We start from the raw sequence: 15788 nt of genomic DNA, 5'->3' as shown, positions 1-15788 counted from the left end.
TTGAAGGTATGAGGCGTGAATTGGCTAGGATAGATTGGCGAATGATACTTAAGGGGTTGACTGTGGATGGGCAATGGCAGACATTTAGAGACCACATGGATGAACTACAACAATTGTACATTCCTGTCTGGCGTAAAAATAAAAAAGGGAAGGTGGCTCAACCGTGGCTATCAATGGAAATCAGGGATAGTATTAAAGCCAAGGAAGCGGCATACAAATTGGCCAGAAATAGCAGCGAACCCGGGGACTGGGAGAAATTTAGAACTCAGCAGAGGAGGACAAAGGGTTTGATTAGGGCAGGGAAAATGGAGTAGGAGAAGAAGCTTGCAGGGAACATTAAGACAGATTGCAAAAGTTTCTATAGGTATGTAAAGAGAAAAAGGTTAGTAAAGACAAACGTAGGTCCCCTGCAGTCAGAATCAGGGGAAGTCATAACGGGGAACAAAGAAATGGCGGACCAATTGAACAAGTACTTTGGTTCGGTATTCAATAAGGAGGACACAAACAACCTTCCGGATATAAAAGGGGTTGGAGGGTCTAGTAAGGAGGAGGAACTGAGGAAAATCCTTATTAATCGGGAAATTGTGTTGGAGAAATTGATGGGATTGAAGGCCGATAAATCCCCAGGGCCTGATGGACTGCATCCCAGAGTACTTAAGGAGGTGGCCTTGGAAATAGTGGATGCATTGACAGTCATTTTCCAACATTCCATGGATCAGTTCCTATGGAGTGGAGGATAGCCAATGTAACCCCACTTTTTAAAAAAGGAGTGAGAGAGATAACAGGGAATTATCGGTACTGGGTAAAATGATGGAATCAATTATTAAGGATGTCATAGCAGTACATTTGGAAAGAGGTGACATGATAGGTCCAAGTCAGCATGGATTTGTGAAAGGGAAATCATGCTTGACAAATCTTCTGGAATTTTTTGAGGATGTTTCCAGTAGAGTGGACAAGGGAGAACCAGTTGATGTGATATATTTGGACTTTCAGAAGGCTTTCGCCAAGGTCCCACACAAGAGATTAATGTGCAAAGTTAAAGCACATGGGATTGGGGGTAGTGTGCTGACATGGATTGAGAACTGGTTGTCAGACAGGAAGCAAAGAGTAGGAGTAAATGGGTACTTTTCAGAATGGCAGGCAGTGACTAGTGGGGTACCGCAAGGTTCTGTGCTGGGGCCCCAGCTGTTTACACTGTACATTAATGATTTAGACGAGGGGATTAAATGTAGTATCTCCAAATTTGCGGATGACGCTAAGTTGGGTGGCAGTGTGAGCTGCGAGGAGGATGCTATGAGGCTGCAGAGCGACTTGGATAGGTTAGGTGAGTGGGCAAATGCATGGCAGATGAAGTATAATGTGGATAAATGTGAGGTTATCCACTTTGGTGGTAAAAACAGAGAGACAGACTATTATCTGAATGGTGACAGATTAGGAAAAGGGAGGTGCAACGAGACCTGTGTGTCATGGTACATCAGTCATTGAAGGTTGGCATGCAGGTACAGCAGGCGGTTAAGAAAGCAAATGGCATGTTGGCCTTCATAGCGAGGGGATTTGAGTACAGGGTCAGGGAGGTGTTGCTCCAGTTGTACAGGGCCTTGGTGAGGCCACACCTGGAGTATTGTGTACAGTTTTGGTCTCCTAACCTGAGGAAGGACATTCTTGCTATTGAGGGAGTGCAGCGAAGGTTCACCAGACTGATTCCCGGGATGGCGGGACTGACCTATCAAGAAAGACTGGATCAACTGGGCTTGTATTCACTGGAGTTCAGAAAAATGAGAGGGGACCTCATAGAAACGTTTAAAATTCTGACGGGGTTGGACAGATTAGATGCAGGAAGAATGTTCCCAATGTTGGGGAAGTCCAGAACCAGGGGACACAGTCTAAGGATAAAGGGGTAAGCCATTTAGGACCGAGATGAGGAGGAATTTCTTCACCCAGAGAGTGGTGAACTTGTGGAATTCTCTACCACAGAAAGTTGTTGAGGCCAATTCACTAAATATATTCAAAAAGGAGTTAGATGAAGTCCTTACTACTAGGGGGATCAAGCGGTATGGCGAGAAAGCAGGAATGGGGTACTGAAGTTGCATGTTTAGCCATGAACTCATTGAATGGCGGTGCAGGCTAGAAGGGCCGAATGGCCTACTCCTGCACCTATTTTCTATGTTTCTATGTTTCATCAAGTGATCCCTCTTGGCTTCAGTGTAAGCCTTACACAGAATAAACAATAATGTAAGTATGGATCAAAGAATTTAAGAACATATGAAATAGGAGCAGCAGTAGGCCATATGGCCCAATGAGCCTGCTCCGTCATTTAATAAGATCATAGCTGATCTTCTACCTCAACTCCACCTTCCTGCACTATCCCCATAATCCCTTAGTGTCCAAAAATCTATTGATGTCAATCTCAATCTTGGCTATACTTCTCGACTGAGCATCCACAGTGAGCTGGAGTAGAGAATTGCAAAGATTTGACCAGGAATTGAGCATTTACACTGGAACAACTACTGCATCAACCCAGGGGTTGCCTGGAGACAACACACCCTAAAAGAACATAAGAATTAGGAGCAGGAGCAGGCCATCCGGCCCCTCGAGCCTGCTGCGCCATTCAATAAGATCATGGCTTGTATGTGGACCCACTATGCAGCACTGTCAATAACAATGATGAAGAATGGTTCACTCCAAACTGTTCCACTGTCAACCAAGGAGGTGGCAACAGAAAAGCAGAATAGAAAATGCGAGTTTTTTTCTGTTTTAAAAAAAAAAAAGACGACAATTAATTTTAATGGTTACCCAAATGCAGCAAGAAATCTATAAAAGAATGCCATTGTTCGAGTTACTGGAAATAAGTTAAATTAGTCATTTTGAAGACTAAATGTACATTGACAGGCTCCATGTTCCTAACCAGTGTGGGCCCAGTCTTCACACTGTGACTTCCATGTGGTTTATATTGTTGTAAACCTTGCATACCACACGCCGCAGATAACAGCAGAGGTGGTCGCTACATCTTGTTGAGAACACAGGCCACAATGTGAATTTCTTGTCAAAAAAGGGCTGGGTATAGGTTGTCCGCTCAGTAATGTGAATGATTTACAGGAAACCCTCCAAATAGAGCTGATTAAATAGTAGTAAGAATTATTGATGATGTCGGTGGTGCATTCCAGCCCATTTCTGATGCAAAGATATATTTATTTGATAGCAATCATGATCAACTGCTATTATGAAGAACTCCTGAAAATTACTTGACGGATCATTCAAAGTCCAATAGCTTCTTTCTAAATAGCGCTTCCAATGTTATGTTTGGCTGCACTTCTCTCATCTGTTTGTTTTACAGTTGGCTTTGACAAGTCTGGTACCGTCATTTACAATATTGCTTCAAATGGGCGTTAGCCTCTGGGTGGGGCAGTTTTCTCTTTACTGGTAAGCTCAGTTCCTGGAACAGCCTCACAGGAAAAGCTTGCACCAGATCAAACGCAGAGGGAAATGCAAACCTCAGCAAAGTATCTCTTGATTTTTCAGGACGCTATTCAAACATTTGCTGGGGGCACTTGCAATGAGAGGCAACTTGTTGCAATTAGTGACAACCATGATATCTGCTGGTACATTAAATAACTTTGTACAACAATTTAAGAAGAAGCCTTGTTACTTTAAATGTAATTTGGTTTCAATCTAAAATGAAATAATATAAATTTTTATTTATATATATATATTTATATATAATTTATATTTCTAATTAGACTAAGACAAGAGCAGGGGAGTTTTACTCAGGAATTCCCTCCCTAAACTTCTCCGCCTTTCTACCCCTCTACCCCTCTCTCCTCCTTTTTAAGACCATCCTTAAAACCTACCTCTCTGACCAAGCTTTTGGTCACCTGTCCTAATATCTCCTTACGTTGTTCGGCTCGGTGTCGAACTTTTGCTTGATAACACTCCTGTGAAGCGCCTTGGGACCTTTTACTATGTGATGGGCACTATATAAATGCAAGTTGTTGTTTAACCATGGGTAGAGCTGACCTGGGACTGCTTGTTAATGACGCTGGGTGTCCACAGCGACAGTGTTCCATAACACAGCCAGAGTACGTACAGCAATGTCTTACAAATGGCAACTGCGATGATTGGTTAAAAATCAGATAACATAGAACAGTGCCAAGTTCTGTGGTACACATCTTGAGCATGATGAGAGGTATGCAATCACGACGAGATGTCTAATTGGGAGTTCGCAAAGAAAGAAAGAAATTGCGTTATATAGTGCCTTTCACGTCCCCAGTACATCTCAAAGTGCCTTATAGTCAGCGAATTGCTTTTGAAGTGCAGTCATTGTTGTTATGTCGGCAGATGCTGCAGCCAATTTGCGCGTAGTAAGGTCCCATAAACCATCATTATCATCTTACCGGGGGTAAGATGGCTGCCGGGGTGATAGCTCCCGAGGGAGCTCCCCTGCTAAACAACTCCCATCGGCAAATTTCCACCCTCAATCTCCCCCCCCACTGGCTAAACTTCCCCTAGCCCTAATATACCCTAATAGGGGGTCTTAAACATTTAAATCCTTACTTCCACAAACAGCAATTAGATAAATGACCAATCTGTTTTTGGTGGTGTTGGTTGAGGGAAGAATGTTGGTCAAGACAGCAGGCGAACACATTTCGTTTCTTTAAATTATGTGGTGGGACATTTAATGCCTACGTGATCAGGTAGGTGGCTCATTCAAAAACGTGCATTTTTGACAATGCAGCACTCCCTCAGTACTGCACTGAATGACCACCTTAAACTATATGCCTGGAGCGGGGCTTGAACCATAGCTTTCTTGAATGAAAGAAAAAGATGTCACTTTAATAAAATGTGTCTGAATTTTTTTTTTTTAAATCCTTCCTGAAAATTAGACCATAATCTGATCTGCTGCAGGACTTATTTATGGTAGAGATGTGGTTAGATGTTGACTTGAAGTGGACTGAATCCAAACCCTAGTATAAAATAGAAAGAAAGACCTGCATTTATATAGCATCTTTCATGATCTCAGGACGTCCCTAAGTGCTTTACCACTAATTAAATACGTTGTGAAGTGTAGGAAACATCCAGCCAATTCATACAGCAACATCCCCCCCCCCACACCGCAATGTGATAATGACCAGATCATTCTTTGTGATGTCGGTTGAGGAATAAATCTAATAAGGGGATAACTCCCTTGCTCTTCTTCGAAATAGTACCATTTTGTACGTCCCCCGAGAGGGCAGACGGGACCTCGGTTTGACATCACATCCGAAAGACGGCACCTCCGACACTGCAACACTCCCTCAGTATTGCACTGGAGTGTCAGCCTAGATTATGTGCTCCAGTTTCTGGAGTGGCACTGGAAGCCAAAACCTTCTGATTCCAAGGCAAGGGTGCTACCAACTGAGCCATGGCTGATTCTGAATCTAAGATGGCATACAATAGTGATTTGGAACGGCTTGACTTTGAAGCGGATGGCATACTTTACTGGCTGGTTATGGATTGCAGTCTCAGCTGCAGGTCACTCAACTTGGCCTGCAGATGCTGGGAGCTTGGCTGTGCCAGGTAGCTGAATGGAATGGCTTGGTATGATGGGGTCCTTTATTGCGGGTTGTTGCTGTGTCTCCCTTTCATGGAACGCCATTGAAAGAAAAATAGATATTGCAGGAACCAATCTGACTCCAGGAACGAGCAGGTCGTAGAGAACGTGGACTGATTCCTGATAACCAAGTTTATGTCATCATCATAGACGGTCCCTCGAACGAGAATGACTTGCCTCCAGAGTTCACAGGTGTTTCGATGAAGGACCCGATGTTCCAGTTCTGAACTCAAATTGAGGGGATGGAAGATGCCTGTGCGGGAATTTTTTTTTTAACGTGCGGTGACCATTGCACACCAGCCACCACACGGGCTTGACAGAGCTAGCTCTTGGTCCAGTGGCAAGGATTAACTAAGACGACTGGAGACTTGCTCTGCTGCACGGACCTAGCGCGCACATATCACAGTGTGGGCTGGCCCGTGCTGCCACTGGGCCCTCGGCTCTTCTGGGCCCCCGTACCCTCATCTGTCGCACCTCTGCCACGATCTCTCACCGCTCCTCCGCCATAAACATTCACCGCATCTCGCCACAAACACTCACCGCTCATCCGCCCTGACCTTCCCACTCCTCTGTACCTGGGCCCTGCCGATGTTCCTGCCCATGCTCCAAAATGGCGACCAAGGTTTTGATGATGTACAACAGTAGCCAATGGACTGATTCATAAATAGTTGGACTTTGAAGAATGCACTCGCATCAAGAATGGATGAGAGAAGGCGTGTAAATTTTGATTTGATTATGCATGAATGTTTTGTGTTGTGGGTTCTGCTGTTTGGGAACTCCATTGGGTTAAAGAGTAAGCAAATGACCCGTTATCAAGATCTGGCATTGTTCCATCAACACAGCACCAACATGACAAACACCTTAGTGGTTGGGTGTTAAATCTAGACCACTGCCTGACTCCCTTCCTGAGTAAACAGATTGTAGTTACAAGATTACACTGCAGCAACCTTCTGCATTTGTTGATGAATGTTGTCTCTCCATTTAAAAATAATGTAAAATGATTGTTGTTTAGAGAAAGGACGAGGATCAAAGCAGATGCGTGTCGCTTTTTAATCTCTGAGCTATTACATGCAAGGGGTGATGGGCACTTGTAAACTAAAAATGTTTCACATGACGGTCTTCCTCCCTTAAGTGTGTAATGGATACTCGCTGGAATGCTTAGTAATGTAATTCTTCTTGAAAAGGCAACTAACTGGTTGGTAATTACGAATATCTATTAAAGGAGCAGTAATGGTCTGGCAAACAAAAATACCAATTATAATGTAGATGGCAATGCATTAATTGATGTGAACCGTTTTCTATAATACTGTTTCACAATCTGCATAAAGCATTTTCCAAGCCTTCTGTTCTGTCCTAACTCGCACCAAGTCCCGTTCACCTATCACCCCTGTGCTCGCTGACCTACACTGGCTCCTGGTTAAGTAACGCCTCGATTTCAAAATTCTCATCCTTGTCTACAAATCCCTCCATGGCCTTGACCCTCTCTATCTCTGTAATCTCCTTCAGCCCCACCGAGATATCTGCGCTCCTCTAATTCTGCCCTTCTGAGCATTCCTGATTACATAAGAACATAAGAACATAAGAATTAGGATCAGGAGTAGGCCATCTAGCCCCTCGAGCCTGTTCCGCCATTCAACAAGATCATGGCTGATCTGGCCGTGGACTCAGCTCCACTTTCCCGCCCACTCCCCGTAACCCTTAATTCCCTCATTGGTTAAAAATCTATCTATCTGTGATTTGAATACATTCAATGAGCTAGCCTCAACTGCTTCCTTGGGGAGAGAATTCCACAGATTCACAACCCTCTGGGAGAAGAAATTCCTTCTCAACTCGGTTTTAAATTGGCTCCCCCATATTTTGAGGCTGTGCCCCCTAGTTCTAGTCTCCCCGACCAGTGGAAACAACCTCTCTGCCTCTATCTTGTCTATCCCTTTCATTATTTTAACTGTTTCTATAAGATCACCCCTCATCCTTCTGAACTCCAACGAGTAAAGACCCAGTCTACTCAATCTATCATCATAAGGTAACTCCCTCATCTCCGGAATCAGCCTAGTGAATCATCTCTGTACCCCCTCCAAAGCTAGTAATATCCTTCCTTAACTAAGGTGACCAAAATCGCTCCACCCTCGGTGGCCGTGCCTTCAGCTGCTTAGGCCCCAAGCTCTGGAACTCCCTCCCAAACCTCTCCGCCTCTCTACCTTTCTTTCCTCCTTTAGGACCTATCTCTTTGACCAAGCTTTTGGTCATCTGCCATAATTTCTTCTTATCTGACTCGGTGTCAAATCTATTTGTTTTGTCTTAAAATGCACATGTGAAGCGCCTTGGGACGTTTACGACGTTAAAGGCGCTATATAAATACAAGTTGTTCCTGTTGCTGTTGAAGATGTTGAGTGACACAGGAGGATCTATATCTTTTCAAAAGTCCAAAATGGAGAGACAAAGAAGGTGAAACTGTTCTTGCGCATTAGTGCAAAGCGGGTGATAGCGAATCGACAGTCTGTTTTACACCCCGCCCGAGTTCATTTTTCTTTAACTTCAGTGGAAAAGAAAATTGTGCGAAGTGTAAAAGGGACTGCTGATCAGCCCCAAAGGATGTCCTCTCCCTCAATTCTCTCCTATGTTTCAGTGATCTGTCCCTCTAATCATGGAAAGGTTCTTCTTTCACAGTTCTGTCTGTGGTGTTGTCAATTGCGGGGACTTGTATTGGAAATGTGGAGTGCGCAGTGTGGACTGACTCTCTGAATTATAATTACTGGTGGATCTCCTACAGCTTTACCCACAGAAAGTTGTGGCAAAGTATTGATGCTATATAATAACGATTCCTCATTTCTCAACCAGAGCTCAGCGATGCATTGCAGTGTGTCAATGCAATGAGCCACCTAGGTCACATCCAATGTGTGTGTCTATTGGGGGTGGTGTAAGGTGAAAAGACTGTAATTATTTGTGATGTTATATCGGTTGTATAATGTAGCAGAGCTGGTCTCCAGTTGTCTTGGGTAATCCTTGCCACTGGACCAAGACCTAGCTCTGTCAAGCCTATGTGGTGGCTGGTGTGCAACGGCCAACACACGTTAACAAAATGCTCGCACGGGCATCTTCCACTCTTCAGCATGTAGTTCGGGTCCTTCAATGAAACACCTGTGAACTCGTCCTTTTTTTGGCATGGAAGCAAGTCATCCTCATTTCGAGGGACCGCCTATGATGATGATAGGTTGTGGGGATCTGGAGCGTTTGAGGCTTCACCTAGTGGTGGAAGTGTGCAACTGCAGGTACAATTGTGTGTCACAAAATAAGTTGCCCAAATAAGGAGTGCATGACATACCTAGCAAATTTGACATTCATTTTGAATATTTTCTTCTCATTCAAGGAAAGTGCTTTGCCAAGGTAGCTCCACGATTCCTCAATTCTCAACCAGAGTTCAAACCCACACCCGCCTATGCACCACAGTGTGTCACTGCACTGAGCCACCAAGTCCACATCAATTGTGTGTGTGTCTGTGGGGGGTGGAGGGTAAAGAGGCTGTAATTATCTGTAAAATTACACTGGTATGCATGCCCTCTTCCTTTTTTTTTAACTCTCCAAGGGCATCACTCTTTGCTTGGGTAGCGTTCTACAGGTGCTGTTTGTCCCCTGGTAGCCAGTTTGAGCCCTAGCAGTGATGTTGGCTGGCTCGTCACCCAGGAAAGACGTCATAGCTCAGCCTAATCCGGTCCTCGCCCAACGTCCGCACTTTCACTCTTCCAACAAAGAGCCGTTGGATAATGGTCAGGAGTAAGTGTTCTGGCCAAGTTTTCCACTTCCTAACCGGAGCACAGAGTACAGTTATCAGGTCCCTGTTGAAAATCAGGATAACTCCGCACAGACCCTGGGTTGAATCTGGGCTTTCCTGGTCTGTGTGACTCAGCTTACTCACTGGATACTCAGTGAGTCACCGGGGAAGAATCATAGAAAGTTATGGCACAGAAGGAGGCCATTCGGCCCAACATGTCCGTGCCGGTCAAAAAAAAGCTACCCAGCATAATCCCACCTTCCAGCATTAGGTCCGTAGCCCAGTAGGTTACGGCACTTCAAGTGCACATCCAAGTACTTTTTAAATGTGATGAGGGTTTCTGCCTCTACCACCTTTCAGGCCGTGAGTTCCAGACCCCCATCACCCTCTGGGTGAAGAAAGGTTTCCTCGTCTCCCCTCTAATCCTTCTACTAACTACTTTAAATCTATGCCGCCTGGTTATTGACCCCTCTGCTAAGGGAAATGGGTCCTTTCTATCCACTATCTAGGCTCCTCATTATTTTATACACCTCAATTAAATCTCTCCTCAGCCTCCTCTGTTCCAAAGAAAATAACCCCAGGCTATCCAATCTTTCCTCATAGCTAAAGTTTTCCAGTCCTGGCAACATCCTTGTAAATCTCCTCTGCACCCGCTCTAGTGCAATCACATCCTTCCTGCAATGTGGTGACCAGAACTGCACGCTGTACTCCAGTCTGGAAGACCCCAGTTTTGGACTATTGCATGCTCTCTGTATCAAATTGTCTCCAATAAATCCGCAATGGGTTAACTTATTTATTGCCCGTATTTAAGTGAAGAGCTTTAACGTTACTTTCTCCCTTTCAGATGTTGCAGGACTGCCCCAAGGCCCGACGGGAGGTAGACTTACACTGGCGAGCGTCCGGCTGCACTCACATTGTACGAATTGTAGATGTCTACGAGAATCTGTACCAGGGGAGGAAGTGTCTACTTATAGTGATGGAATGGTAAGTTCTTCCACACCGAGGTACACAGACTTTTCTGGATCTAGTTAAGGAAAATGAAGTTTGGTGGTGAATTAAACCCAGGTTAAAACACAGTCTGGAGCATGTTTAGTTTTAAAAATAACACATTAAGAGCTGAAATGAGAAAGCAAAATCTCAGTCAGTCCTTGAATTGGGCTCAAGAAGAGCTGTTTAGGGGCAGGTCCCGTCGATGTAAAATTGACGTCTCTCTCAGGCTTTTTTGTTACCGGCAGCTACATGTCAAAATGAATGCTTTCACAACAGAGACCCGGAATGAAACAATGTTGATTTCTGCTGACTCTGCCCATCCCTAGAAAGAGATAACTTGTATTTCTCTAATACCGTACCACATCTCATAGAAATGTTCTGAAATGCTCCGCGTAGAATGAATTACTTTGAAGTGCAGTTACTGTTATGTGAGTAAATGCAACAGCCATTTTTGCACATTGCTGCTTGTGAGCTATCAAACAAATGACCATGTAAAACACCTTTATCAAATCTCCTCTTAACCATCTCTGCTCCAAGGAGAACAACCCCAGCTTCTCTAGTCTCCATGTAACTGAAGCCCCTCATCCCTGGTGCCATTCCAGGAAATCCTTTCTGCAACCTCTCCAATGCCTTGACATTCTTCCTAAAGTGTGGTGCCCAGCATCATCCACAACACTCCCGCTGAGGCCTAACAAGGTTTTATAAAGGTTTTGTATAATGTCCTTGCTTTTGTACTCGATGTCTCTGTTAATAAAGCCAATGATCCAGTGTGCTACCTTAACAGCCTTAATTTGTCCTGTCACATACAGCCCCAGGTTTCTCTGCACCCCTTTAACATTGTATCACATATTGCCTCTCCTCATTCTTCCAACCAAAATGTATCACGTCATACTTCTCTGTTAAATTACATCTGCCATGTGTCTGCCCATTTCATCCATCTCTCTATGTCCTCCTGAAATCCGTTGTTATCCTCCTCATTGTTTACTACGTTTCCGAGTTTCGTGTCATCCGCAAACTTTGATACTATGCTCTGTACACCCAAGTCCAGGTCATTGATATATATCAAACAGAGGAGTGATCCTAACACCAACCCCTGCGGAACACCACAGTATATTCCCCTCCAGTCTGGAAAAATACCGTTCACCGCTACTTTCTGCTTTCTGTCCCTTAACCAATTTTGTATCCATGCTGTCACTATCCCTTTAATCCCATGGGCATTAATTTTGTTAACAACTCTATTATGTGGTACTTTATTAAATGCCTTTTGAAAGTCCATATACACAACATCAACCACACTACCCTCATCAACTTTCTCCATTACCTCATCAAAAAACATAATCAAATTTGCCTTTAACAAATCCGTGCTGACATTCATTTATTAGCCCATATTTTTCCAAATGCCAGTTAATAGTGTCCAGATCAGAGTTTACCCACCACCAACGCTAGGTTGACGGGCCTGTAGTTGTTGGGTTTATCCCTCTCCCTTTTTTTAAACGGGGGTGCAACATTCGCAATCCTCCCATCCTCTGGCACCACCCCCATATCTAAACCAAATTAGAAGATTGTGGACAGAGCCTCTGCAATTTCAACCCTTACTTCCCTCAGTAACCTAGGATGCATCCGATCTGGACTGGGTCTCTTTTCTACGTTGAGGACTGTCAACCATTTAACCGCCACCTCTTGTATAATTTTATCTTAGCCAATATTGCTACTACTTCTTCCTTTACTGCTACTTTGGCAGCATCCTCTCACTAGTGAAGACAAATGCTGAATACTCATTCAGTACCTCAGACATGCCCTCTGCTTCCACAGGAACAGATCCTTTTTGGTCGCTAATCGGCCCGCCCTTCCTTTGACTACCGTTTACTATCTATGTTAAGAAAGGACTTTTGGATTCCCCTGTGTGATGGCCACTAATATATTCTCATACTCTCTCTTTGCCCCTCATTTCTTTTTAGATCTCCTCTAAACTTTCTTTATTCAGCTTAGCTCTCGACTGTATTTACATATCCGTTACATTTGTTATAAGCCTCCTTTTTCTGTCTCATTTTAATCTCTACATCTTTTGTCATCCAGAGAGATCTAGGTTTGGACACCCTTCCTTTCCCTCTATTCAGTATCTGAACCGGCTCCTCTTTGAAGCCATCCCATTGTTCAATTACTGTATTGCCTACCAATTTTTGATTCCTATGGAGTTTAGAAGAATGAGAGGTGATCTCATTGAAACATATAATATTCTGAGGGGAACTGACAGGTTAGATGCTGAGAAGTTGTTGCCCTTGGCTGGAGAGTCTAGAACTGTGGAGGGTCACAGTTTCAGGATAAGAGGGCAGACATTTAGAAACATAGAAAATAGATGCAGGAGTTGGCCATTCGGCCCTTCGAGCCTGCACCACCATTCAATATGATCATGGCAGATCATACAACTTCAGTACCCCATTCCTGCTTTCTCTTTTTATACCCCTTGATCCCTTTAGCCGTAAGGGCCACATCTAACTCCCTTTTGAATATATCTAACAAACTGGCCTCAACAACTTTCTGTGGTAGAGAATTCCACAGGTTCACAATTCTGAGTGAAGAAGTTTCTCTTCATCTCGGTCCTAATTTAGATCTGAGATGAGAAGGCATTTCTTCACTCAGAGGCTTGTGAACCTTTGGAATTCTCTACCCAAAAGGGCTGTGGATGCTGAGTCGTTGAGTATATTCAAGGCTGAAAGAGATTTTTGGACGCTAGGGGAATCGAGGGATATGGGGATCGGGTGGGAAAGTGGAGTTGAGGTTGAAGATTCTCACTTAATCTTATTGAACAGCAGAGCAGGCTCGAGGGGCTGTATGACCTACCCCTGCTCCTAATTCTTATGTTCTTTATTCCAATCCACCTGAGCCAAATCCCTTTTCAACTCACTAAAGTTAGCCCTCTTCCAGTTAAGTATTTTTACACTTGATTGTACATAATTATTCAAAATCTGATGATATGATCACTGTTCCCAAAATTCTCCTCCACTTCATTCCCAGAACTAGATCCCACATTGCTTCCTTCCTTGTTGTGCTGATCAGGAAAGCTCTCTTGTACACATTTCAGGAATGCACAGTTACTATCCCAGCAGGGAAACTGGGCTCAATATAGACTGGAAGTGCAAGATTTACCCGAGTGTTGCCTTCCTTTGCTCCAGTCTCTCAGGCCCCACTAATAGCAATCCTGTATAGGGAGGATAATCCTTGTTGAAGGCTCTAATTTACTAAGAAATAGAATGCACTCACAAGCTGATTGACCATTTCAAATACACACAGGATGAAAAGTTGCAAAAGAAGCGAAGCTAACTACAAGATAATTTGTGAAATGGAAATATTTTACTGTAATGGGGAGTATGTCTGATGTTGGGATTTGTCGAGGTACCGCTACATTTCGGGATGGCCAAAGCCATTGTCTTCGGACATGCTGCAAACTTCACGCCCCACCCCACTGATTCTATCTCCCTCGCCAGCCACTGTTTCGGGCTGAACCCCATGTTATATTTGACCTCCAACTAGCATTGCCCACCTCGGCCCCTGCATCAGCCTCTCTGCCACTTGAATCCCCAACTATATCTCTGTCATCTCCAGCCTTGATTACTCCAATGCTTTCCTGCCCGGCCTCTCCTCCATCCTATGTAAACTTCAGTGCATCTAAAACTCTGCTGCCTGTATCCTATCCTAGTTCCCGATGCCTCCAAGTTATAATTCTCATCCTTCTGTTTAGATCCTTCCATCATCTTGCCCCTGCCCTATTTCTGTCATTTCCTCCAGTGCTTCTCTCTCTTCCCCACCTCAATCTCTCTGTTTCTCTGACTCTGGCCTCTTCTGCATTCCCTGCCCCCTCGCCCCACCACTGGTGGCCACTTCTTCAGCCACCTAGGTCCCACACTCTGGAATTCCCTCCTTGAACACAAGAAATAGGAGCAGGAATAGGCTATTTGGCCCCTCGAGCCTACTCCGCCATTCAATAAGATCATGGCTGATCTGACCATGGACTCAGCTCCATTTCTCTGCCCGCTCTCCATAACCCTTTATTCCCTTATCACTCAAAAATCTGTCTTTCACCGCCTTAAATATATCCAATGACCCAGCCTCCACAGCTCTCTGGGGCAGAGAATTCCATAGATTTCCAACCCTTTGAGAAAAGAAATTCCTCCTCATCTCAGTTTTAAATGGGAGGCTCCTTATTCTGAGACTATGTCCCCTAGTTTTAGTTTCTCCTATGAGTGGAAATATCCTCTCTGCATCCACCTTGTCGAGTCGTTTCATTATCATATGTTTTGATAAGATCACTTCCCATTCTTCTGAACTCCAATGTGTATAGGCCCAACCTACTCGACCTATCTTCCTAAGTCAACCCCCTCATCTCCAGAATCAACCTACTGAACCTTCTCTGAATGGCCTCCAATGCAAGTATATCCTTCCTTAAATACGCAGTACTCTAGGTGTGGCCTCACCAATACCCTGTACAGTTGTAGCAGGACTTCTCTGCTTTTATACTCTGTCCCACTTGCAATAAAGGCCAACATTCCATTTGCCTTCCTGATTACTTGCTGTACCTGCATACTCACTCTTTGTGTTTCATGCACAAGGACCTCCAGGTCCCTCTGTACTGCAGCACTTTGCAATTTTTCTCCATTTAAATTATAATTTGCTTCTCTCTCTTTTTCTGCCAAAGTGGATAACCTCACATTTTCCCACATTATATTCCAACTGCCAAATTTTTGCCCACTCATTTAGCCTGTCTATATCTCTTTGCAGATTTTTTGTGTCCTCCTCACAATTTGCTGTCCCACCCATCTTTGTATCATCAGCAAACTTGGCTACATTACACTCGGTCCCTTCATCTAAGTCATTAATATAGATTGTAAATAGTTGAGGCTCCAGCACCGATCCCTGCGGCACCCCACTAGTTACTGTTTGCCAATCGGAAAATGACTCATTTATCCCGACTCTCTTTTCTGTTAGCATGGACAGAGGCTTGGATAACTGATAAATTACCCCCAACCCTGTGAACTTTTATCTTGTGCAGTAACCTTTTTATGTGGCATCTTATCGAATGCCTTCTGGAAATCCAAATACACGACGTCACTGGTTCCCCCATCTCCACACTGCTCGTTACATCCTCAAAGAACTCCAGAAAATTTGTCAAACATGATTTGCCTTTCATAACCCCATGCTGACTCTGCTAGATTGAATTATGCTTTTCCAAATGTCCTGCTATAGCTTCCTAAATAATGGACTCCAGCATTTTTCCAACGGCAGATGTGAGGCTAACTGATCTATAGTTTTCTGCTTTTTGTTTGCCTCCTTTTTTTAAACCTCTCCCCTCCTTCACATGCCTGTTCTTCTGAAAACCAAACCTCTTTGATGAATCTTTTGGTCATCTCCTTCTTGGGCTTCACTTCCACTTAGGGTCCTTGGGTC

General features: G+C 44.1%; 1 protein-coding gene across 2 annotated transcripts in view; it reads left to right on the top strand.

Moving 5' to 3' along the window:
- mapkapk2a (MAPK activated protein kinase 2a) overlaps nucleotides 1–15788 on the top strand; it is a 256650-nt gene that overhangs the window by 136582 nt on the left and 104280 nt on the right. For both annotated transcript variants that reach the window (XM_070859035.1, XM_070859036.1), the window contains exon 2: nucleotides 10201–10340. In XM_070859035.1, coding sequence (XP_070715136.1) covers nucleotides 10201–10340 — 140 coding nt within the window. The remainder of the gene's footprint in view (nucleotides 1–10200; nucleotides 10341–15788) is intronic.

The sequence above is a fragment of the Pristiophorus japonicus genome, chromosome 17 (genome assembly GCF_044704955.1).
Source record: "Pristiophorus japonicus isolate sPriJap1 chromosome 17, sPriJap1.hap1, whole genome shotgun sequence".
Lineage (NCBI taxonomy): Eukaryota > Metazoa > Chordata > Chondrichthyes > Pristiophoridae > Pristiophorus > Pristiophorus japonicus.
Note: the sequence above shows the minus strand (reverse complement) of the source record. Positions and strands in the feature narration are given on the sequence as shown.